Consider the following 26,668-nt stretch of genomic DNA (forward strand, 5'->3'; position numbering starts at 1 on the left):
AGACAAAAATACAAGGATTGGGAATTCAATGTAATGGTTCTTAGTCATCTCCCAGAATTCTTTCGCTGGGTGTAGCTGACTCAGTTCATTACTGCTCCATTGAAACTCTAATGGGCCCCCATGTGGATTTTTTTTTTAAAACACATTGTGTCATATCATTGAAGAACCTGAACTATTCATCCTTCAGATTTACCATATGGTCAGCCCACATTTGTTGATGCTATGCATTTATTAATCACATTCTTAATGCCTCAGCTTCTTAAATTGTGGTTCATGTGGGGTCTTGTAACTGAATTGGGATTGCAAAATTATGATTTATTATTGATAAATGTTTGATCTGTATACCTATTTTTTTATGTCTGTGTACCCCAGGTCACATACAAATTTCTTGGGCAAAAAGGAGTTGCGAGTGGAAACATTTTTAAGAAACCCTAGCCACTATTTGGTTGGTCATATGTTATAGTCTACTCATAGTTGTCAAGTGCTTCTCCATTGCCTTTTGGAGTTAATACTTTGGAAATTGGGATATTCTGTGGCTCTCAGCCATATAACCCCACTAAAAGAATATTGATGTTAAAAAGATGAACCTCCATTTAAGGAATTAATTAATCATTCTTAAAAACATCGCATAATTTCTCAAAGACAGTCCAGCTTTCTTTTCTTCTTTCAGTTCAAGGCTAACTCATTGTTAATGCATAGTGTATTGCCAAGAAAAATATATTGATGGACTAAGTCTTTTGTTTGTTGTATTCCTTACCTTCTTGGTTTTTCCAATCTGGATAGTTAGGCCAAACTCCTTTGAATGATTATGGATCTCCTTTAGGAGTGTCTACACTGCCTAGGAATTTGGTGAAATAAGCATGAGGATCATCTCTAAACAGGAGTATCTGGAGGTCTTCCATATCCATAGATAATCTTTCTTCTATAAAGACTCCCTACTGGACATCCTCTTTGACAATGGCAAGCATCTTTAGGGAGCTTATGTCTCACTTGATAATAATAATTAGAAGGTTATTGAACAAAGTTATCTCTGTTAAACAGTTTAAGGACTTGTATATAGTTTTGACATATACATGAGAAACACCTTGTTGAAGGGTCTTTTTAGTTAGTATTTTGTTAAATTGAATCTGATACCTTCTATAGTCAAATAAAAACACAATAGAATCTTACATTCTCTACATCTTTGTGATTGTAAGAGTGTGATGTGTTAGAGAATATTACTCATAAAATTGTTTCCTTTTCATCCCTTTATTAGGATACTTTTGATGTAGATAATTCTCATGAGTATTAAATCATGTTTTTTTCTCTTCTGTGAAAACTTTATTCCCATCCTTTGAGATAAAAGTGATCTTTCCATCTTTTAATTTTTCATAGCACTTTGCCTGGATCTTTCCTCTGCACTTGCTTCCCTATAGTTTATATTATCATTATTTGTATACTTTTTTTTTTTTTTTTTTTTTGCTAAGGCAATGGGTGTTAAGTGACTTGCCCAGGGTCAAACAGCTAGGAAGTGTTAAGTGTCTGAGGTCAAATTTGAATTCGGGTCCTCCTGACTTCAGGGCTGGTTCTCTATCCACTGCCCCATTTGTAGATATTTCTTTTGCCTTTTTAGATTGCAAGCTTTTTAAAGACCTATGTCACATTCTTTTTTCTATTTCCAGCACCCAGCTTAGTCCTTTGATTGGGGTACTTATTCGGTAAATGTTTGTTGAATGCATGAATGAACTTTATGACATTTTGAACTATTTAGGAAATGGGCAATCTCAGTGAGATAGATATTCAGTCTAACAGTACTACATGTCTACTAACGATATGCCAGTAATTTTTTTAGACAGGTTTTAGACAGGTCTATATATCCAGAATCTCACATATCCTATTTTATTAGGTAACTTCCCACTCTTAAATTTTTGTTATTCATTAATTCCTTGATACTATCTTAAGCTGTACAATTTAGAAGCATTTTCAAAGAATTTCCATATTTCAACTATATACAATCCCAGGCTTTGGATGATGTGAGTATGAAATTTTTAATTCAGTGATTATTGGTTTGTATCTAACGAATTTATTTATATTATACTTGAGCATAGGGAAATGGTTTCTGTTTCTTTTTCATGTCTCTTTTCACATTAAAAACAAAATGAGAAAATTGTTAATGATATATATTAAATGCTAATGATGTTATATATTTTATTTCATGCAAGTTCTCAATTTTAATATTTTAAAAGGTTTGTAATTTGCTTTTCATAGCATTTCCACATTATTTTTCCTTAAAAATTGATACTGTATTTTAAAACTCCTGGTGTATTTTTTTTAAATGTTTGAAATGTGTCTTTAGCTTCTTTATACAGATAGAAATTTTGTGGTTTGTGCTCCAACTGGTTCTGGGAAGACTGTAATCTTTGAACTTGCTATAACAAGATTATTAATGGAAGTTCCACTACCATGGTTGAATATTAAAATTGTTTATAGTAAGTATGTTGTGCTTTTTATAAACTAATCTTTAGCTAATAGCAATAAAATATAAGTGAAGTAAAAAAAATTACATGTTCAGAATGTAATGAAAGCATTTTGCTTTCTTTCATAAAATATTCAAGAATTTACCATGCTGTCCTCTATATTATATTAACTTTTTCTGACTTTACAGAAGTAGAAAATGATAGTACTAAGTTCTCTTCCATTCTTTTCTAATAGCATATAAATTGATTGTGACTTTGGTTTGTTTTTCAGGGTTATAAATCAAAAAAAAAAAAGACTGAGACAATTTGTTTGAGATCTGGAATTTTATGATTTTTAAAAGGATACCCAAAATGAACATTAAAAAATGAACATATTATAATTTTACTGCTGCCATATATTCATAGGCATATATTTTTGATCATAGCTTAGTGATCATTTCAGCATATTCAGGAAGTATGCATTGTCTTAAAATTAAAAATTCTCTGTTGCTGTCACAGTGGCACCAATAAAAGCTTTGTGTAGTCAGCGCTTTGATGACTGGGAAAAAAAATTTGGACCCATAGGATTGACTTGTAAAGAACTTACTGGAGATACAGCCATGGATGACCTGTTTGAGATTCAACATGCCCATATTATTATGACAACCCCAGTAGGTATTCTTTATAATTTGTTAATCATTTAGTCTAGGAGATAAATAGATTTTTACTTTATTTCACAAAGAATGGCTTGTAAAAAAAAGTATTTAATTTTTATCTACTTGTACACTAAATTAAGACAAACTTAGGATAAGAAATATATGGCATAGTCTAAAAAATAAATACCACAGAAAAATTACCTACAATAATTACAAGTTTTAAAGATTGCCAAAATTCCTTAGGTGACAAGCCTATTAAATTTCATAAATTTTCCCTCTCTTTTTTCTTCATGTAGTTTTGTGTTTGTTAATATAATTACTATATAAAATAATATATGTTTTTAGTTTGAACTAATCTAGACTATAGAAAAACTTGTTATAGCTTGATGAGACAGGATTAAAGGTGCTAAGTGGAGTCAGTGGAAATTTTATGGGCAAACTAAAAAAAAGTGAGGAAGTATAGATTATTTTAAAGCCATTTGCAAGATAAATTTAAACTCCTTAAATCATGATTTGTCTCTTCAGGATACTTTGAGGATAAGAGATATGCCATTAACTAACTTTGAAATATTTTGTCTTATAAAATCCTGTGATGTCTTTGTAATTTATTATATTTATTATTTGCCACATTAGCACATTTCAAAATGATTTTTCCCCCCAGGAAAAATGGGATAGCATGACAAGGAAATGGAGAGACAACTCATTAGTCCAGTTGGTACGGCTCTTCCTCATTGATGAGGTATAAAATTCTTCATTCACTTCTCGATTAAGGGGCTTTAAAAGCAAGATCCTGACAAACAAGGAAGAACTGGATCTTGTTGGCTACAGCCTTTATATCCAGAAGTGGAAATTATGCCAATTTCCTCAAGAACAAACTATTAACAACTTCATGGATTTAAACTGTTATTCTATGGGAAACAAAAAAACCTTTTCAAATCATTGATTGTGCCTTATTTTCTTGATTAGGTACATGTTGTGAAAGATGAAAATCGTGGTCCAACTCTTGAAGTTGTGGTCAGTCGAATGAAAACAGTATCTTCTTTATCTCAAATCTCAGAAAATTCCAAGGCTGCTATTCTGGTGAGATTTGTGGCTGTCTCTGCAACCATTCCAAATGCAGAAGATGTAAGTGAAGATTTTATCAATTTCTTTCTATAATTTAATAGGCATAAGTACTGGTAAATTAATCTATACTATGTACATTATATAATTTAAAAATCGGTTCTTTTGGAGAAGAATGAAAATTTTGAGCTTAAGTTTTCTTACCTGTAAACTGGAGAAATCCTCCCTCAAAGACTATTTAAAATACTATTAAACTTTTTTTTTATTTAGACCTATGATTTCATTATAGTCTGAGAGTTTCTTTTAGGAATTGAGAAGATAAGTGACTTGCCAAGGTCACACAATCACTATGATGATATTCTGATTTATTTTTATTGTTTGTAGATTGCTGAGTGGCTTTCAGATGGCAAGAGGCCTGCTAAGTGCTTGAAAATAGATGAGAATCATAGGCCAGTGAAACTCCGCAAAATTGTCCTTGGGTTTCCATGGAGTAGTAATCAAACTGAGTTTAAGTTTGATTTATCTCTCAATTACAAAATTGCTGGTATCATACAGACTTACTCCAACCAGAAACCAACTCTTGTGGTATGAAGTTATTTGTTGTTTATTTTTGAATGGTATTTCTGTTCTTTCCCATGATTAAGGTCAAAATTATGATTAATTCATTTGCAGTTTTGTGCCACAAGGAAAGGGGTGCAGCAAGCAGCTTCAGTTCTCTCAAAAAATGCTAAATTTGTCATGACAATGGAACAGAAACAAAGGTATTCTTTTCATTTAAGTACTAAAACTAATCTGTGTCATGAGTTGGCAAGTTTTTCATCATTGCGACCTTCCTCTGGGAACATAACCTATTTTCTGAGTTGGATGATGCTACCTTTATGTGAAATATTATCATTCTCCATTTTTAAATATAGTTTTTTTCATTATTTGGGCAAATAATGTAATAGCTGTCTGGCAGAGTCCAAAATAATCATTTTTTAAATAATATTCTGATGATGCCGGAAGTGGAAATCCTAATGATTTTATGGTATCTTTTCATATGTAGGTTACAAAAGTATACACATTCCATAAGAGATTTCAAACTGAGAGGTAAGTCTAAAATTCACAGAATTGCACTCTCAGAGTTAAAAAGGATCTAGTCTCCTCTATACTTGAGCAAATAAGTGGTTATCTGTTTTTTGTTTGAAGACTTCTAAAGAAGAAATCCCTATCTTCCAAGGCTATCTGTTACACTTTTGGAAAGTTCTAATTCTTAAGAAGTTTTTTTCTTAAATCATCACTAAATCTGACTTCCTATAACTTTGTATGAGGATTAGAGCAAAGAGGAGAACAGAACTGTTGCAACCCTACTACAGATGTGAAGCCTTTTTAAAGACATTTTAAGATCTCTTTAACTTTTTGGCCATCATGTCATGTTGGTGATATATTGAACTTCTATTCAGTGCTTTGAGACAAATTGTTCTCTGGTCATGTCTTCCCATCTTATATTTGTAAAGATGATTTTTGAGTTCGTAGATAAGACTGCATTTATTTCTATCAATTTTCACCTTATTTCTTGGCTCTACATTTTAGTCTCCCAAACTCTTTTTGGATCATAACTATTGTTTAGTATAATAGTGACAAAAATAGTTTTGTGTAATCTCCAGATTTGGTATGCATGTCTTTTCTGCCCTTATCTAAGCCATTTAAACAAATATTGAGCACCTTCAATCCAAGCATATATATCTTTAAGGCATTAGTCTAGAGTTCTCCTTTGCAAAATCAACATCAAACATTAATGCCCAGACATTCCAGCTCCCTACTGAATATTTTCACTTGCTGTTATTTATTTCTAAAAGTCCCATGCTCTTCATCTCTGCTTCCTGTATTCCCTGACTTCAAGTTCCAGCTAAAATTCTGTCTTCTACAGGAAGCCTTTCCCAATTCCTCTTAGTGCTAGTGTTTTCTCTCTATTAATTATTTCCAATTTATCTTATGGATATTTGATTTGTACATAGATGTATGCATGTTGGCTCCTTGAGCTCCTTGAGATCAGAACAGGCTATCATTTACCTTTCTTTGGATCCCAAGCCATTAGCATGGTACCTGACACACAATAGGTGTTAATAAATGTTTATTGGCTTACTGATAGGATACTGTTGCTTTAGTACTTACAAGAAGTAATGAGGATCTGGATTACAATCATGGCTATATGAGTAGAGGAAAAATGACAGAATTACTCTGAGAGTAGAACCAATAAGATTTGGCAACTGATTTTATTTGTGGGGGGCAGATGATGGACTGACGGAAGTTGAAATTTAAGGATGATTCCAAACGTGGCTTTTTGTTGTTTTTAACATTCTTCAGTTTGTTCTGAGCTTAAACTTGGAATATTTTTTACAGAACTAAGCTTTGCTTTTGTATTTATCCTCCATTACTTTTGCTTCTATTTTTTATAAACCTTTTTAGAAATCTATTCATTGATTATTTCTTTGTGTATCCATATTATCCTCTTTAGGCAGCTTCCATCTATTTTTCTCTTTGAGACTGATATCTCATGTCTTCAAAATTTCATCTTTTAGAGCTTTTTTCCTTCATAGGGTTTTTTTTTTACTATAAGATATGAGATCCTGGGATCCTACCTAGACTTCCTCTGAAGAATTTGAAAACTTCTTTCCCTAAATCTATGTTATTTGTCACTTAAATTTTTTACTCCATTATTGTAACTTCTCAGTTTGAGTATTCACTTTCCTTCAAGGTTCCCATCATTTTTACTTTAGCAACCCATTCTTCTTTGTTGATAAGAATCAGCTGTAGAACAGACATTCTCCTTATTGGTGCTTAGCTCTTTCAAATTATGAAATTTTGATGAAAATAAAACAAGAAATTATTAGTTGTTCTAAATTTTTAGGAAGGTAAGAGAAATCTAGCATTTCTCTATAATTATAAGGCTTATGATCTCTTTCTCAAATTCCTTATCTATGTTTTCTTTCTGTACAGTTCATCTATGTATTCTGGTAACAGTATTACTTCTGTTGATATTTATCCAGATGTGTTCCATTGTACTTCTCCCATCTGAATTTTCTCATGTGACTATATCTTCTTAGTTTTCATGCTCATTTTCTGTTTCTTCTGTTATCGGTTCTGTTCCATTTGAACCAGGTTTGCCCTTTCACTATCATTTTCCAGTAATGGAGTTCCATTCTACCAAGTCTCTGTGTAACTTTTGGAGTTAAAATTACCTCCTTGTCTTTAGGACCCACTGTGCTAGTTATCCATGCTTTATGCATATGTGTTTAAATGTTTGAGGCTGAAAATATTATTGTTGATGCTTTATTTTCATTTATTGCTGAGTTAATTTAGAGAAAACTTTTCAGATATGAGATAAAGTAAATGAATTTCTTATTGAAATGTAGAAATAAACAGCAGATCAAATATTTCATTCATAGATCTCTTAACATGTGGCGTTGGTTACCATCATGCTGGTATGGAGCTATCAGATAGAAAAATTGTTGAGGGAGCATTTACTGTTGGAGACTTACCAGTCCTTTGTAAGTAAACATTACCTTAATTATGAGAAGATATTTGAGAAGATTCCTGTTTGAGAAAGGAAAACTATGGTCTTCTTAATCTCCTTTTCATTCTACTTTTGTCAAACACTCTTCAATAATTCATGTATATTTAAATATATACACATACAAACTGTTTAAATGTTAATTATACTGTAGCAAGGTTTAGGATGTTGGCCAACCTCATTTATAGGTTACACGTAATGCTCCTACTTGCTTCCTTTCTATATTGTACTAAGGCAATACAGAATTATGATTGGATTTTTTTTTATTAAACAATAAAATTGAAAGTTACATTCCACTAATTATGTAGTCCCTACTACAATTTCCAAATATTATTTATTTATTAAACTGGAAAAACTTTTTCCAGTACAATTTACTTCTCTCTCTCTATTGAATCCCTTAGAATTAAGTAAATGTTAAAGTTATTGAATATATAACTTAACAGTGAAATTAATGATAAAATAAACATATACATAATTATTTGCAATATTTTTATTGTGAAGGATCAGTAGGGAATAATCCAAACCCTTACTATAATGAGAGATGATTTGTTTTCACTTCTGCAAACATAATTTTGCTGTTCAGTTCACTTCAGATATCAAATAACATCTCTTGAGTCTTTTTCATGTTTTTTCTCAAGATGAATTAAATTGAATTTCTCAGGAAAAAGTTAATTTTTTTTTCTTTGTCTTCTTTGGTGTCACAAGTAATAGTCTTTCTAGAATATATCTGTAAAATGTAAGTTTCTCACAGACTCTTCATAAAAATTCTTTTACAGTATTTCTTTATAAAATAACAGTTAAGACAGTTCTAACAAGAAAGAAATTTCCCTTTACTTTTTTCTCTCTTTTCTTTTACATGATTTTCACATAGATGATCATATATCAAAGTTAAATCTTTACTTCACTTCCTAGGGAAAAGCACCTCCTAGAATGACAATTGTGACTGTAACTTCACACTGCCATCCAAAGCTATTCTTCTCAACAACACATTTGACCCTTAAAGATATAGTGATAGCATATGTAATCCCTTTTGGAGAGCTTAGTGAAACTGATGTTTTAGAATCTTATAATAAAAACTTGAAAAGTTATAGCTTAATAACTTTTTTGATTTGTACAATTTTATAAATTTGAAATACCTTCCTAAAAATCCAAATTATATTATTATGAAATTATCATACTTTAATTTGATACAGTTACAACCAGTACTTTAGCTATGGGAGTGAATTTGCCAGCCCATCTAGTAGTTATAAAATCTACAATGCACTATGTTGGAGGAATGTTTGAAGAGTACAGTGAAACAGATATTCTGCAAATGATCGGTAGGGCTGGTCGTCCTCAAGTAAGTGATTCTGTTTTATTTATGCTATTTTAAAGAAGATGTAGCTCTGCTTATTTTTCAGTGTACAAAAGATTTAAAATATTAAATTTTTAGATTGTTCATATAGTATTTGTCATGTTATTGTTTGATAAATTTAGTTTAGAAAGTATGGATTAAGGCAAGATTGGATATTTTTTAAAGTGCTTTAAATCTAGTTGTTTCCAAATTTACCTGTTTGTTCCCTAAAAGCATACAATAATCCTACATTCCCTCTTTCTTCCTTCCTTATCTAAATTAAGGAATAGTGGCAACGATAAGAGATTCCTGTGGTAGAATGAGAAATAAAAGTAGATCTTTTAATATTAAGAAAAAAATACTTTGTTTTACAGGGAATTATGGCAGCGTTTAATCTGCTGCTTTTCCTTGAAGCTCAGCATTTGAACTGTGTAACTATATTGATGCTTATAAGGTTTATGTTGTTTCCTACTTACACATGTATTTTGATCCTAGTCACCTTCCATTCAGAGAGTACACAGCCCTTGTATAAAAGGTACAAGAGTTTTAAAAGTGGACCGTGCATAAAACGATTTGCTGGGAGCAGTTGATCACTTACCCAGGATATAAAACTAACTGAAGTAAGATCAGGTTGTTTTTGGGGTCCTGCTGCTTGAGGGTTAATATGAGGATTTTCTGGTGCATCTCTGGGTCTTTTGCAGTTTGACACTACGGCTACTGCAGTTATCATGACTAGGTTAAGTACAAGGGAGAAATATATGCAGATGCTAACTGGCACCGATACCATTGAGAGCAGGTATGGTGGAGATAAACAGATTTTCTTTCTTTTTTTTTTTAATAATTCCATTTTTTTATTATAGCTTTTTATTTACAAATTACATGCATGGGTAATTTTTCAGCACTGACAATTGCAAAACCTTTTGTTCCAACTTTTCCCCTCCTTCCCCCAGCCCCTCCCCCAGATGGCAGGTAGACCAATACATGTTAAATATGTTAAAGTATAAGTTAAATACAATATATGTATACATGTCCATACAGTTATTTTGCTGTACAAAAAGATTCAGACTTTGAAATAGTGTATAATTAGCCTGTGAAGGAAATCAAAAATGCAGGCAGACAAAATAGAGGGAATTCTATCTAGTAGTTTATACTCATTTCCCAGAGTTCTTTCTCTGGGTGTAGCTGGTTTAGTTCATTACTGCTCTATTGGAACTGATTTGGTTCATCTTATTGTTGAAGAGGGCCACGTCCATCAGAATTGATCATCATATAGTATTGTTGTTGAAGTATATAATGATCTCCTGGTCCTGGTCCTTTCACTCAGCATCAGTTCATGTAAGTCTCTCCAGGTCTTTCTGAAATCATCCTTCTGGTCATTTCTTACAGAACAATAATATTCCATAATATTCATATACCATAATTTATTCAGCCATTCTCCAATCGATGGGCATCCACTCAGTTTCCATTTTCTGGACACTACAAAGAGGGCTCCACAAACATTCTTGCACATACAGGTCTCTTTCCCTTCTTTAGTATCTCTTTGGGGTATAAGCCCAGTAGAGACACTGCTGGATCAAAGGGTATGCACAGTTTGATAACTTTTTGAGCATAGTTTCAAATTGCTCTAGAATGGCTGGATGTATTCACAATTCCACCAACAATGCATCAGTGTCCCAGTTTTCCCACATCCCCTCCAACATTCCGCATTATCTTTCCCTGTCATTCTAGCCAATCTGACAGGTGTGTAGTGGTATCTCAGAATTGTCTTAATTTGCATTTCTCTGATTAATAATGCTTAGGAGCATCTTTTCATATGGCTAGAAATGATAAACAGATTTTCGAAAGATAGTCATATTGAAAGTTGCTTGCTTTCTTCTCACTTAAGTTTAACTATAATTTTGTTTTGAAAAAAGAAATTTGTCAAGTTTTTTGAGAATTAACTAAGTTTATTTGCATTACAAAAAGACTTTTAAGAGGTTTTGACAATTCTTTAGGGAATTTTGACAATTCCCTATTTAATTTAATGGAAATGAAAAATCCATGTGCTCTCCTAGAAATTTGGTAGCAAGTATAGGCCAGTAATTTCACTGAGGAGTATTTTCCCCCACTCTTTAGTTGTTCCTCATAGGATATCATATACATAGCCACTAAAAGAGAAAAAAGATTTATTTTCTTCATTTCTATTCCTATTTGCAAGATTTTAAAAAAATTACATAGCATTTGTGACTTACTAGCAGAAGATCTGATGTAAATTCAAGTTTTTTGTTTTTGTTTATTATTACCCTGGGTTTTCCCTTTACAGCAATATGCCTTCTAGTCCATACAGGAAAGCAGAATTCCCCAGTTATTGAACCTGAGCATACTCTTCACTTTTAATAATTAATTTTGGCCTTTTATTATGAACTATCATTGAAGTGACAGTAATGAGTACATTGTAATTGTTACCATTAAAATAGGAGTTTTGTCTCTATAACTTGTGTTGTTAATGGACAGTTTATCTTTTTACTTAGTTTGCACAGGCACCTAATTGAACATTTAAATGCAGAAATAGTACTGTATACCATCACAGATGTCAATGTAGCTTTGGAATGGATACGTTCAACCTTGCTTTACATCAGAGCCTTGAAAAATCCAGCTTATTATGGTTTGTTACTATAATCAAATATAATAAATAATTATAGCTATAAGTTTTAAGTTACTATGTTTGTTTCTACTATAGAGAAGAGTTTTTGTATTATTTATTCATTATACACATTTGGGAATAATGGCAATTGCAAGATGATAAAGAAGTTTGTATTACCTAGTTTTCCTTATTCAGTTCTTTCAAATCATGTTTGAAATAACAACATTAAAAAAGGAATATAGACCTTTTTAGGGAAAAAAATCCAACTTTAATGTTATTAAATGTCATTAAAAGGAACTTTTTTTTAACATTCTCATGTTTTTTCTTTGTATTCAGAAAAATCATGAAGTTTCAACTTTATGGTTACTAGTTTTTCAGCTAATATATTACATAAAAACATATGCTTATCATATTTTTTTCATTGTATGTTTAGTGTTGACATTTGGTTTTATTTTATATTTAATGACTATTAGAATATTCTTTCACAAGGTAAATGGATTAAAATGAAAATATTTTTTTGCTGAATATCAGCCTGTGCTAATATAGATATTGTGGACTATTATGGACTACTACATTCTTAGAAAATATGAAATTTGCTGTTTGAATGTAAAAAGTCCAACTTTCCAAATCTGTTTTCAAACAGCCACATGTCCATTCATTCATTCATTCTTTGAACATTTATTTGGATCCCACATATTGATTGTTGTGTTAGGTATTGTGCTAGGTATTATAAGTGACACAAATCATAAGACCAGAGATCACAAATCTGGAGCTATTTATTAGCTCCAGGGATATTAGAATTCATCCTGTCCAGTTCTTTAACTTTATAGATGAGGATACGAAGTCCAGAATAGTGATAGGACATGCCCCAGGTCACACAGATCCTGACACTGCCCACCAAAGGATAAGCAAATGGCTTTGTCTTAAAGGCACATAAGCCTGGGAGGAAGGGATAATTTACTTACACAAATATCTGCAATTATACAAGTCTAATAAGAGTTCCAAGGACGAGACTGGTGAGCATTTCATGAGAATGCAAGATGTCACAGAATTATCACAAGAACAGGTTTATTATGAAGATAAATTGGGTGGAAGATCATATTGGACTTTTGTCTACTTCATGAGTTTTTGTGATAGAGCCAATGTGCTGGAGTATAAGCAACAAACGACTTTAAAATAATTCATCAAGTCAAATTTTGAATGGCAGAGCCAAAAAAAGGTCAGAGTGAGGTATTTTTCAGCCTAAAACAACTTAATAAGTCATCAGGATGGGTGTGACACTGAAGTGATCAGTGGGTGCTAGTCTGGAGCACAGAGGGGAAGTATCAACAACAGTAAGCTTTGGAGATGGCTGCAAAAGCAATAGCAGCAGCAGCAGTAGCTTCAGCAGCTCTCTGCCCAGAGACACTAAGGGAGGGTGGGGGTCAGCCAACTGGCTACAAAGAGATGATTGGACCCTTTGCTGGCACTGGATACAACTGGCATTGATTAGCAACTTTGTTGTTCACACACAGTTCTAGGTCACAATTCCAAGACACAAAGGAGCCTTTTGTGATTAGTTACAAGTGAATAGGGGCCCTTGTTACAGTTCCAAGGGGAAGAAGAACATGAATACATGTGGTTTCAGGGGAGGAGTATGGTCCAGAAGAGCAGTGACCCCACCTTTCCCCAGATCATGCTATCTTGGAAGCATCAAAAACTTGTGGACCATATTCACTTCTCAAAAACTAGCTCAGAAAATAGCATGAAAAATGTTTGAAGCTTGAAACATTGTCTTCCCAACCTAAGGTGAACATAGCCCAACTCTAATATAAACATCAAGAAATAGGCTAGAAAAATGAGCAAACTGACCCCCCCAAAAAAACCTCAAAAAACTTGATCATAAAAAACTATCATGGTAACGGAATATGAAGATATAAACTCAGAAGTAGATAGCAGTGTGAATACAGCTATACACAAAACCTCATGAAAATGCTAATTGGATTCAAGCCCAACAAGAATTCCTGAAGAGTAAAAGAGAGAGAAGAATTGGGAAAATTGGAGAAAAAAAACCCAAGATGCCAGAAAAATCATAAAAATAAAATTGGTGAAAGACAAACAGAAAGAAAATATTAAAGAAAATAACACCTTAAAACCCAAAATTGACCTCTTAATGATAAAAAAGGTGCAAAGATTTACTGAAGAAAAGAACTCCTTAAAAAGCAGAATTGGCCAAGTAGAAGCTAATGACTCCATGAGACATGAAAAAAACAATACAATGAAGTCAAAAGAATGAAAAAGTAGGAAAAAAGTGAACTAACTGATCAGAAAACAACTGACTTGGTAACTAGATTGGGGAGAGATAATATAAGAATTACTGGACTACAAGAAAACCATGATCAAAACAGCCAGACTATAGACACATCATCTGTTTCTGGATCTGTATGTTAAGTCTCTCTATTGGGGGAGACTCTCTTCTAGTCCAAGCTTTCAGGAGTCTAGATTATTTCTGAGGATTCTGCAGTAAAGAAGAACCTAGTGAAACACCTTAAGGTACTTTCAGTGCTTCAGGAGCCATGATTTTATTAGTATGGGCATTCTGTCTACCAGTATAGATTGTAATCCTTCTGACTTGTTAGTCTTTACAAGTCACTCTGGCTGAAAAATTCATAAACTGATGATGAGCCTTTCCACACTAGGAGGTTCACATAATCAGTGGGCCTGTACTTGAGGCTTTTCCAATGTGTGTATGTTTTGGTGGTGGTAGGAAGCAAGGGATGAAAGAGGGGTGACCAAAGCATGGGTTTTTTACCCTTCTCTCTCTCTTTTTTTAACTTTTAAGTGAATTTATTTATTTTTTATTTTAATACCTTTTTTCCAAATATATGCAAAGATAGTTTTCAACATTCAACATTCATCTTTACAAAATCTTCCAAATTTTTCTTCTTCCCTCCTTCCTCTCTTCTGCCAACCCCCTTTCCCTAAATAGCAAGCAATCCAATGTAAGTTAAACATGTGCAAATGTTTTAAATGTATTTCCATATTCATTACATTGTGCAAGAAAATTCAGACAAAAAAGGAAAAAAACATGGAAAAGGAAAGAAACAGGCAAACAACAAAAAAGAGTAATACTCTGATTTAATTCATTCTCCATATTTGTCTCTGGATGCCAGTGGCTCTTTCTATCACAAGACTAATTGAATTGCTTTGTATCACCTCATTCTCAATAATAGGTTTTCTTTAGACAGCTCAGTGTTACTTCCACATCAATATGAGCCATCCAAAGACAATAGTAGCGTCTTCAGTAGAATTATTATTTTATGATATCTGAAAAACCAGCTCATAATATTTCTAATATAAATTTTAAGTATTGCATATTTTCTTTAAAAATTAAGGAATAAAAAGTTATTGTTTATATTTTACTCAAAGCTGCAAAGAAAAAAAAATCATCAAAAAGAAAGAATAAGCGTAGGAGCTAGAGCCCTGAATATAAAATCAGAAGGTTTGGGTTTTAACCCTGCTCTAGTACTCGCTGCTTGTTTGTCTTAGGTTGCTTAGCCTGCTAGGACTGTTTCTTAGACACAATCATGAAATAAAAGATTTCTTAGGTTGCTTCTAATTTTAAATCCTCTGATCAAATTCCAAAAAAATTATGTCCCATTAAAGAGATCATATAACTGTTTATTTTTCTTTAAATTTAAGCCTTGGTTATATTCATTAAGATGGTACATATTCTTTGTCACATAATAAATTTATTAAGTAAACCTATTTTTCATAGTTAACTGCATTATAAGCGTAACTCTTGGGAAAAAGAAATTAAGATACTATATTTTATGTTTTTTATCCTTCCTTTGCCACCTGTAGATTTTTCCTCTGGATTGGATAAAAAGGGAATTGAATCAAAATTACAAGGTTAGTTTGTGGTTGGTTTGAACAAGATGGTACAGTGGAAACAGTACCAGACCTGATGTCAGAAAGACTTAAGTGGTCTCAGAGACTAGATGTGTGACCCTGAGTAAGTCATTTAATTCTGTCTGCCTCAGTTTCCTTATCTGTAAAATAAGAGGGAAGAGGAAATGGCAAACTACTCTAGCATCTCTGCCAAAAAAATCCCAAATAGGGCTGTAGAGTTGGACAGACTGAAAATACTGAATGACAACTAAGTCTGAAGACCAGGAGATTGTGCCATGTTAATTTTGTCTTTTTAAAGAAAAATCCATTCTGTGAAATTTTATGGACAGGTCATTTCACCAGGGTGTAGAGATCCATTGGAAGAAACTTTTTTGCCAAGGGGGTGGGGTCACTGTCCCCTAACTTATGGCTTTAAAGAGCTGCTTTAGGCATCAGGAACTTAAGTGACTTTCCCAGGGTCACAGTATGACTTGGAAGCTGGACTCTAAGGCTGCCTTAATTACTGTAGTCCAAAATGTATAAAATCATGAATTACTGCAAAGGTTATTATATTCTCTTTAACTTAATAGTGATCATGTATCTTTACATTTAAGAATACCCCTATCTGAATACAAATAAAGCTTTGTTCATGTGCCTTTTCTAAATGAGCTAAACAATTTTTAAAAAATTCTTATGTAAATTTACATTTTTCAAAATCTGGCTGGTAAAGGTGGCCAATACTCTTATTTTTGATAATTTAATTTAAAGCATAATAATGATTCCTTTTCCCCATATGTTCAAATCACAAATATGTATCATATTCCAGTTATCAATCAAGAAGTACTTATTATGCAGTTATGTTACTATCAAGAGAACTATTCCTTTTATTTTAGCCAATATATAAATTGTTTCATGATCCTAAGAATAAATAGGCAACTTTAATTTGTGTTCATTCTAGCTGTACACTTATATACAGTATACATATGGCAAATAAAAATGCGGTGTTAAGAATAAGGAAAATTTTTCAAGTACATAAAGCTTCTGAGAATGGAAATTAAACATATTGTACAACATGTAAAATATAAGCATTGCTTCATAGAGTGCTGTGTATATTAGGCTTTTCCTTAATGTAGTTGTTATATAGTCATAGTTTACCTGGGACCATTTAAATTTGTTTAATGTCTTGTTTTTAATAGCCTTTTCCTTTATTGAAAATAGTTACTATAGTATAGCCTTATGATTTTGTAGCTAAGGTAGCTCAAACATGAGAAAATCTAGCTAGTTGAGAAGGATGTCCTGGTACCCCATGTAAGGAGGAGATTCTGATTGGCTCCTCCTCCATCCCACTTCCCTTGTCTTGTTCTTGTTAAGAAGAGTATAAATTCTTCAGGGCAAAGAGCATACATTTTTTATCTCTGTCTCCCCAGCATCTGGCAAAAAATGATGCTTTTGGAGGCAACTAGGTGGTGCAGTGGATAGAGCACCATCCCTGAAGTCAGGAGGTCCTGAGTTCGAATCTGTCCTCAGACACTTACTATGTCCTAGCTGTGTGACCTTGGGCAAGTCACTTAACCCCCCAACTGCCTCAGGAAAAAAATGGTGGACTTCTAGTCCTTGTTTGTGAATGAACTTCAGTTGACTAACAAGAGAATGTAGTTTATTGAAATATGAAAAGGACTTTACTTCCATCTTCATGTTCTTTTCCAGTGCATTTCCACTGTAATTTGAATTTCTTTACTAATTCATGTAAAGCTTAGTTGGGAGAATTAATTGGGAAAAGAAAAGTAGAGCAAAACTAAGGTTTGGATAATGAATGACTGAATGAGCATTTATTAAACGCTTACTGTATGCCAGGCATTGTGCAAATGCTGGAAATACAGATGTTGTCCTACGACAACAGAGCCATCCTCAAGGAGCTTAGTCAATGGTGGCCAAGGAAGGGAACTTGGGTCTGGGGAATGAGAGGGTGGGGATGGGTAAGGCAGGCTGACAAGTGAAAACTATCATCTTAGTGTTTTAGAGTCTTGGAAGCATTTAACCTAAGCCCTTCTTTATCTAGGTAAAGCCCCTGAGACTCTCAGAAGTGGCACGAGGAGCAGAACTAGGAGTGGAACCCACACTGCCGCCCTAGTGCCCAGCTCAGTGCTGCTTCTCGAGCCTGCTCAGCCTCTTCTCATGTGGTCCTCAGGCACAGTCACATGTGGGCCCTTTTTGAAGTGAAGATATGCATTTTTTTAAAAAATCTGGACATTGTTTAGCAATGAGATTTGTTTTTTCATGAGTATCTTTAAAATAGATTCTTACTGAATTGTTCCTTTGACTTGTCAGTAGCAATGCTGAGGATTCAGCTTGTCTCCTTTTGTTATTTGCTATTTCAAGGATGGACAGTTTTTATTTTTAATGTTTCAGTTGCATATTTTCTTTATATGTCCAATGCAGATTTATTTTCTCTCCATATTATTATTTACATTTACAAGATAATATGTAAATATTATATTTTATATTATGTATATCATAACAACATTGGGAATCTCCCTTGTAAGACAGAACTTAGGGGTTTGGAAACGTTTCTAAATGGAACATTTTCCATGTGAGAATCCATCTCTGCCTATCTGCAATAATGTATTCTTTTAAAAAACCAATCTGGATACTGTGCACAGTATCAAACAAAAATTTTGGTTAAAGAAACCAAGCACATTTTAAGAGCCCTTTAAATCTGTAAGGATGTAAGCAAAGAGAAGAGTTGTATTAATAAAATTACAGTAAAAATTGGTGGATACTAAATACAATACCTTGCTAGTGAAATGCTGGTCATAGAATTCACATTTGTCATTACCATGGCAACTAAATTGCAGTTATCTATATATCTGTAATACTTTTAATCATGTATTCTGTCAGTTTTATGTCAATTTGTTTGTCAAGATTAAAAAATACACATATGGTAAATAATTTGGCATTTCCTCCTGAGTTATGTAGAATCTAACCGTTTCATAGCTGCAAGATCTATAAGAGATCAGCTAGTCTAACCCTCTCATTTTTCAGATGAAAAAAAAGTAATTGGGCAGCAAAGTGGTCGAGTAGATAGACTGCACTTGGAATGAGTAAGACTTGATTTTAAATCCTGCCATAGACACTTTTTAAAATGTGTGACTCTGGGCATATCACGTATACTCTGTCTGCTTCAGTTTTCTTATTTATAAAATGAAATAATAATAACACGACTTCCAGGGCCATGAAGATCAAATGATAAAAAATGTGTGAAATCCATTGTAAGCCTTAAAGAACTACATGAATGTCACCTAATAGTAGTAATAGCATTAATAAATATATTTTTTCTTGTATTTACATGGTCTCTCCACTTTGAAATATGGTATCACAACTTTATTGTATGTAATATTAAATTTCCTATGTGTTTTTATTTATTGCTAAAATTTTGTTTCGATACCTGCTTTAAAGATAAAGTATATTTTCTTTACCTCAACAGAATTGTGTTTGAAGAATTTGAATGATTTATCTTCTGTTGACTTGATAAAGATGGATGAAGGTGTTAATTTCAAATCAACTGGTAATATTTACTTACTTTATCATTATTTGTTCTATCACTTTTATGCCTTGACATATTTACAAGAATAGACAGATATATATCCCATACATGACTTAGAATTTTCTTTGGGGCATTCTATCCATTAATGTAAATTTTTAATCAATATTACCTGAAGATAAAAGTAGAGATAATTAAGCCAATTTCACCTGGTATTATGCTCTCAATTCTCCTTGTGGTGTATAGATCCCATGCATAGAGCAGATTTGGGCCTGTTGACAAAACTGAGGAAAACTTGTCAGTTGAGTGGCAGATTTACAGTTTTAAGGTTCCCTACTACTTCTGTCCTCTCCTCTGCCAGGTATTCGTGTGCAAAATGGAATTACCAAGCCTTAGAATGGACCAGTGCTTTTGTTCCCTATCACAGAATTTCTGAGTGGAAGGGAACTTTAGAGTTTAGAGCAATCTCTTAAAAATATTTCTATAAATAGTTATCTGGCCTTTACTTGAAGCTATCACCTCTTATGACAAATTGTTCTACCCTTGGACAGCTCTAATCTTAGAATGTTTTTCTACACATCAGACCTAAATGTTTGCTACTTCTATGCATGAATTCTATTTCTTTTTTATCCAAAATGCAGAACAAGTCTAGCTCTTTTCCCATATGACAGTACTTAGGATATCTTCAGATTCAGTATCCCTTTTTTGTTCAATGGATTCTCATATAATATGGTCTCTAGCTTCTCCACCATCCAGGTCATCATCCTCTGAATAAACACTGAATTTTTGATGTCCTTAAAATTAAAATATTATAAATATTAGATGTTGTAATGTTGAGTATTTACTTCAGATATGGTCAGACAAGACAGAATACGGTAAGACTGTTACTTTGCTCATTTGGGGCAGTCTGCTTTTTCTTTCTGTATGGTCAAGGTAACAGTAGCATCTTGGCTGCCATGTCACAATTTTGAGTCAGATTGAGTTTGCACTTGATTAGCCCACCTGTCCCATTTTATACTTGTGCAGTTGGTGAACACATTTATCTCTAATAAATTTTATATTCAGAATTCTGACTTTTTATTCTTTTCTTATTTGTCTTTTTGCTTACAGTTATTCTCTATTGTTTATCTCTGCTCATCTGAGCCTGCTCTTATCCTAGTTCCATGTACTTCCTGATACCCAACCCATTTTCATTTTCCTTGAATTTAAGCTTATTGTATCATTCTCTCTAGTTCTTTTATTCTTTATGAATCCTTTACTTTCCCAGGCAGATAGAGCACACTGCCTACTCCTACTTGCTCCCTATCCATCCTTCTATTCTAATCATACTAATTTGTAATGTCATTTTTCATTTATTCCTTTTCTTAGAATTCTCTGTAATCTCCTCCCAAGAATATTAACTTTCAGAGCCACCAAGGTACAGGGAAATGCTGCATAACCCTAGTCTAGAAGGCCTAGTCCTATGTCAGAACTTATCCCCTTGATCTCCTACCAACTTTTCTTTGAGTCCAAGCCTTCCTGATACCCAACCACTTCTTTCCCTCTAGTAGGGATTTACTCTTACAAAGTAAAGTAAAGTAAAGTAAGGGATTTACTCTATCTTATGGAAGTAGATTTTCAAAAGTGTCCCCACAGTCCCCCTTGGCAAGTGGAGTTGCTGCTCTACCCCAAGCTTCCCCTTGCCTTCTTTGTGGCACGTTTCACACTGAGGTCCTATCATCTTTCTGTAGCCTTCTCCCTGCCCAGAAATGTTCTCTCCTCGCTCTTCTCCCACCACAAATGCAAGAGAGAAATTAAAAGTCTCTTAATCTCTTCTTCTGAGTCTAGACCAGTCTTTCCTTGGGTCAGCTTCCTGTCAGACTGGGAGACTTCCCTCTGTGTTCTTTTTCTACCTATAATATTGATTTACTAAAGAGGGGATGAAATTTTCCTTACAAAATGCTGCTTTACTTGTATCTCTTCTTCTGATTTTTCCCATTTTACCTTTTACTTATTAGACATTTTAGTCTTTTGATATTTCATTTTTCTTTTCACTGTCACTCAATGCCAGATTTATTTTTTAAAAGAATAAAGTAACAAACAGAAATATTCCCACAGCCCAAATTTATGGTTTTGCCTGTGTCTAGCCATATGAAAAAAAAAACCCCAACCTTTCTTTAACTTGAAAATGTTTAATTTTCTTTTCTTTGGCCTTGGGATATTGCTTTGTTGAATAGTATACTCATCCCTGGCGTCTTTTTTAAGGATTGATTTAGAATTTTCCCATTTACTAGATATCCATTTTTTTTTGACAGGCTCAACTTTGCAAGACATGCTGTTTATGTGTGTCAGTTAATATTCTCTACTGTTTGGGATAATATAGTCCATCTTTTCCCTTTGATTTCTGATCATCACAGAGAGTAGTCATGGTTGGGTCACAAAATTTCAGAATTGGAAGGGAGCTATACACAAAACTAATTTCTACTATAGTGCGACTGACAAATGACGATGCAACATCAGATTGGAGGATGCAAGGGGGTCCTCCTTCTAGATAGCCCAGCCCCTTTCTTGGCATTTTCCATTCTGCTTCTGATTTTGCCTTCTTGGCCCACAAAGAACAGATCTAATTATTCCTCTGAAAGATAACCCTTCAGATACTTGATTACAGCTATGCTTCTCTCCCTAGGTCTTTTTTAAGATTAAACAAGCTCAGTTCCTTCAGCTGATATTTAGGCAACATGGACTTAAGGCCCTTTACTATCCTGATTGTCTTCAGGTTAGCAATGTCCTTCTGAAAACTATGACACCAGAAGAGAATATTGCAGATGAGTTCCTACCAAGGCAGAAGACATCACTTCTTTGTTCTTAGACACTATGTCCTCTTCCTTTTTCTGAAAATAGGGACAACTTGTGCCTTTATCTGGTGCTGTGGTATAGCTCCTATTTTCTTAAATCTTTTAGATATCATTGACAGTCACTCAGCAATCAAACTCATCAGTTCTTTCAGTACTTGTATTTGAAGATTTTTACTAACCGTATCACCCCACCATTATTTTAGTGGAAGTTGTCTGAGGAACAGGGAAAATGAATTTACTGCTATATTAGTTTAGCATATAATCTTTTGTATACAGGGATCCCAGAAAAGATAATAATAAATCATTTATTTATATGGTATTTTATGTTTTGAAAAGCATTTTATTCACAACTCTTTTATGACAGATGTATTTAAAAAATTAAGGTACAGGAGATGAATAATTTGCTCAATGTTCCCATCTATTAATAAATGGGACTTGATTTGCTGTAGTCAAGCAGACATGGCTAAGAGTTCTGTGCTCTACCATGAAGGTTAGAACAAAATATATATTCAAAGAACTATAAAAGATAGCAATAGATAATCTCGTCTTCAGTAATTAAACACAGAATCTCATTTGTAATTTGGCTAAAATCAAAAAGCCAAAGTACTAACTTTTATTTAATTTTTCCATGTTCCAGGTAACTTCAGATAATTATAAGGCAAATAAAATTAATGTTTTCATGAGCAGGTGAAGATATCTCATTTAAACTAGAAAATATATTTTATCTTGAATAGCTATATTTTTTAAATCATACAATTTTTGGAGAATTAATTTAAATTTATCAAGGGAAGGTAAGTGCTTTCTTACTATCACCTTATCTTGGAAATCAGTTCCTTGTTAGGCATTTTTTGCCCTTAGAAGAGAAGACAAAAGCAAAATAAGTTGGTTTTCAGTTATCTTTCCTTCTTATCATTGCTGAATTTTCTGTATTTTGGAACTCTTGTATCATTTGATGTGGTGAGGGGAGAATTCATCCCTAAGAAACCTTTCATTGCACCATTTCCCCATGATTCTGGCATACTTTTAAAATTTAGAATGCTATTCCCACTTACTTTATCCATATGTAAATATCCATTATTAATGTTATTAAATGTTTCTTTTGTTTACTGTTCTATCATTGTGTTCTAATCTTGAGTCCCATTCTACCAAGTCTTGGTGACTTTATTTTCCAATTAGAAAGCATTTAATTTCTTCTTCTTCTGAATTTCCCCAATGGGAAAAGAAAACAAAACCTTTGTAACAAATATGCATGGTCAAACAAAACAAATCCTTACATTAGTCACGTCCAGAAGTGTATATCCCATTCTGAATCCATTGATTCCATCACTTTTCTTTTAAGAGGCGAGTAGCATGCTTCATCATTGGCCTTCTGGAAGTATCATTGTTGTGTGATTGTATTTACCTTGAGATAAAATTTCAAGTTCATCCAGTTCCTTATAGCTTATAATCATCTGGTGCCATAAATAATGTTCCTGATCTGCTTACCTGTTATTTCTACCTGAGAATTGCTGAATTTCTTTTCTGATAGAATGCTTCCTTCTCTCATTTGTTATTCTCCATACTATCCTATTTTACCATACTCACATTTTTTTGCCTCCCCTTCAAATTTCAATTTAAAGTCCGCTTGCTTAGAAATAGGTTAATTTCTTCTTGTAAAGCAACTTTTCTTTGTCTTTGTAGATGAACGCCTTCCTTTATCGGTGCCCATCCCTGTGTTAAGTTAGAAAAACAAAATCTTTTTGAAATATCATTTGAGTAGTCGTCTGGTAAATGCCTAATTCTCTATGACCTGCCCATTTCCAAAGTTATGACCTTCAGGTCCTTCATTCAGCCTTTGACTTGGAATGTCAAACTTCCTTTTGTTACGAATGGACTATTAATGGAAGTTTGTGCTTCCGATCTAAAATCACTTCCCATAGGAGGAACTTTAAATGGGTAATACAACTATAATTTCTTCTTCTATTCTTTTAACAATGTCATACTTTTCCATTTGCCAGATTCCTTTTTGATTCTCTTCTGCATCGAGGCAGTGAGGGGTGAAGTGGATAGCATTGTAGGCCTGGAGTTTATATCTCTTCCCAGATACTTACTAGAAGCAGGACCCTGAGAAAGTCACTTAATTGTTGTCTGCCTCAATTTCCTTAGGGCTGTTGTCAGAATCCAGTGATCATATTTGTAAACTATTTAGCTCAGGTCCTGACATGTCGTAGTCCTAGCACATAGTGTGCTAGCATAGCACATAGAATGAACACCGGTTCATTCATTTCAGTCCCATCTGGCTTTGGGTGACCTCATTTGGAGTCTTCTTGGCAAAGATACTGAAATGGTTTGTCATTTCTTTCTCCAGCTCATTAATAAATGCTTGTTCCTTTCTCCCTACAATTTCTTTTTCCTAATTTTTTTTCCTTTGTTATCTCTTTCAGGTTATTAAGGAACTATTTTTTACTTTCTGTGAAGCCAATCTACTGAGAGGCTTTTCTCTCAATCTTGTATCTGTAGTAGGGAGTCTAGGTGGTCCTGGTAGCATACCTAAATTGGATCACCTCCAGAAGGTCACTCCTGCCCTCATACTTCCTGGGTTTCAAGGCAAATTAATAATCCTTTAGAGCTCTCCCTAGAAACACCTCCTGTAGATTAAAAAAAAAAAAACACTGATTTTCTGGAGCTCTGAAGCTGGGGCTTATCTGAAATGTTCTGAAGCTTTCTTTTTGTGCTTTTTTTCTTCTCCATTCCTCTCCTCTCATCTTACCTGCATTTTATGGCTACCCCCTCTATCTTTGCTGGAGTATTAATAATTAATCATTAATGAGCCCATCAAGAAGTTATCAAACACACTATCAAGATACTGTGGTCTAGTGGATAGAGAACCAGAAAATCCAGCATTCCAGACCTGCTTCTGTCACATACTGACTATCCCCCCTGAATGCTCCCAATACCAATAAAATTATAGATCCAGGCCCTTTCCCCATCAGGGACTAAATTTCTTTCTTCCTCCCCCCCCTCCCCCGAAACACTGTAGCATCTATAAACATGTCTCATCCTGAGGATAGCTTGTTTATTTTCTTTGCCTATTCACCAAGCTCCAGAGGGTTTGTTGATGATATGTGTGTCTGTTTTACACCCAGATGTCTGTAACCCCTCCTGACTGGATCCTCTTTTTCCAGTGATTCCTTATTCCAATATTGGAGAGCTTTCTTGTATATATAAACACACACACACACATATATACACATACATTTATATATATATGTATATATATATATATATACATGCATATATGTGTGCACATACATGAATGTGCAAATATTTGTTATACAAATGCATGCATATGTACACATTCATTACATTTTCCATGAAATATTCCTGAGGAACCCTGAGTATTTTTAAGCTCACATCCAAATGCTTTCGAGAGGCTTTCAGGATTCTCCCATTAACTGCTTCTGTTTGATAATAAAGCAAATAAGACCGCTACTCTGACTTTAATTCTAACTAATAAGGAAGGAACTAGATGATCACCTGGAAAGGATGGGAACCTTGGGGGACAGTATAGTTTTTTTTTACTTCCTTTGTCTTCCTAGTCTTGGCTTTGGTAGGCATCTGCTAGGTATTAAATGAATGCTTATTGAATTGTTTAAAAGGCACATTGTTCTATCTGCTTAACAAAATGCTTAGTTTTTCCCCCTTTTTTTTGCAGAAGCAGGAAGATTAATGGCATGGTATTATATTACATTTGAGACAGTGAAGAAATTTTCTACAATTAAGGGAACAGAAACTTTATCGGAACTGGTAATTTATTTTAACAATAAAACAAGACTACTAATGTGATACAAAGCCATTCAAGACAGTTATGCACAATATTAGCTTTTGTTTGCTTTGTTCTGTTCAGTTTAGTTCTTGGTAAAAAACCAAAATATTTACTGTATATCAACACTGATTGCAATCTTTTCTTGCAAGAAAATGTGTTTTTCCTCTTCTAAAAGAGTCTTTATTTAAGTAAGCCATTGTTACAATGGGATGAATGAGCATGTTATTTCCTCCTGCCCCTGCCTTTTAATGACAGTTGAAGTAGAAGAGGGCCAAAATAGCAAACTGGTGATAGGTGAATTGGTCAAGGAGCAGATGTTGATGGGGCACAGTGTGCTGTAAACAAAAGGAGGAGCAGTATGGAGGTGAGATTATGTGTTTGCAATCACAGCAGCCTTCTTTACTGCTTCTCTATGACTTCTTAAGGATGTGGATATATATTTTTAAAGAGATAGCTATATCATCCTGCACAATTCCTAAGTCTTTCTTCACTATGGAAAGAATTATGTTGCAAACGGGATTAGTCTGTCATTAGATAGCAGGAAGTATAATTTAATGGAGAGAAGGTAGAGAGTTGCCATTTTAATGCAAATGCCTTTCATAATAAAGAAAGAAGAAAACCATAAGCAAAAAAATCAATCACCCACAACTAAAGGTTATTTCTGCATAGATCACTTTCTAGGAAAAATTATTTTCTAATAAAGTCCAAGAGAATCTTCTAGCTGTAGCTAACGTGAATGGTTTTGTGCAAAATAAGTTGGAGGAAAAGCTTGTTTTCTCCTTTAAATAATTTATGCTCTGTTTTCACTGTGCTATGTTGTCATAGTTTTACTGGCCAAGTAAGAAACTGATTTGTATAGAAATTGTAGCTGCATCTTTAATAAGTCCAAAAGCATCAGTGATCATAAAATGAGAAAAATTAGCTGCAGGAGGAGGCATGTTAGTGTGGAAAGGTTT

General features: G+C 33.6%; 1 protein-coding gene across 1 annotated transcript in view; it reads left to right on the plus strand.

The window, feature by feature from the left end:
- HFM1 (helicase for meiosis 1) overlaps positions 1–26,668 on the plus strand; it is a 103,637-nt gene that overhangs the window by 34,527 nt on the left and 42,442 nt on the right. Inside the window, exons 10-24 of the mRNA XM_051996874.1 lie at positions 1,942–2,012; positions 2,336–2,468; positions 2,955–3,106; positions 3,753–3,830; positions 4,058–4,216; positions 4,538–4,738; positions 4,826–4,914; positions 5,199–5,242; positions 7,582–7,683; positions 8,900–9,045; positions 9,741–9,835; positions 11,550–11,683; positions 15,506–15,553; positions 19,017–19,097; positions 25,602–25,693. Coding sequence (XP_051852834.1) covers positions 1,942–2,012; positions 2,336–2,468; positions 2,955–3,106; positions 3,753–3,830; positions 4,058–4,216; positions 4,538–4,738; positions 4,826–4,914; positions 5,199–5,242; positions 7,582–7,683; positions 8,900–9,045; positions 9,741–9,835; positions 11,550–11,683; positions 15,506–15,553; positions 19,017–19,097; positions 25,602–25,693 — 1,625 coding nt within the window. The remainder of the gene's footprint in view (positions 1–1,941; positions 2,013–2,335; positions 2,469–2,954; positions 3,107–3,752; positions 3,831–4,057; positions 4,217–4,537; positions 4,739–4,825; positions 4,915–5,198; positions 5,243–7,581; positions 7,684–8,899; positions 9,046–9,740; positions 9,836–11,549; positions 11,684–15,505; positions 15,554–19,016; positions 19,098–25,601; positions 25,694–26,668) is intronic.

The sequence above is a fragment of the Antechinus flavipes genome, chromosome 4 (genome assembly GCF_016432865.1).
Source record: "Antechinus flavipes isolate AdamAnt ecotype Samford, QLD, Australia chromosome 4, AdamAnt_v2, whole genome shotgun sequence".
Classification (NCBI taxonomy): domain Eukaryota; kingdom Metazoa; phylum Chordata; class Mammalia; order Dasyuromorphia; family Dasyuridae; genus Antechinus; species Antechinus flavipes.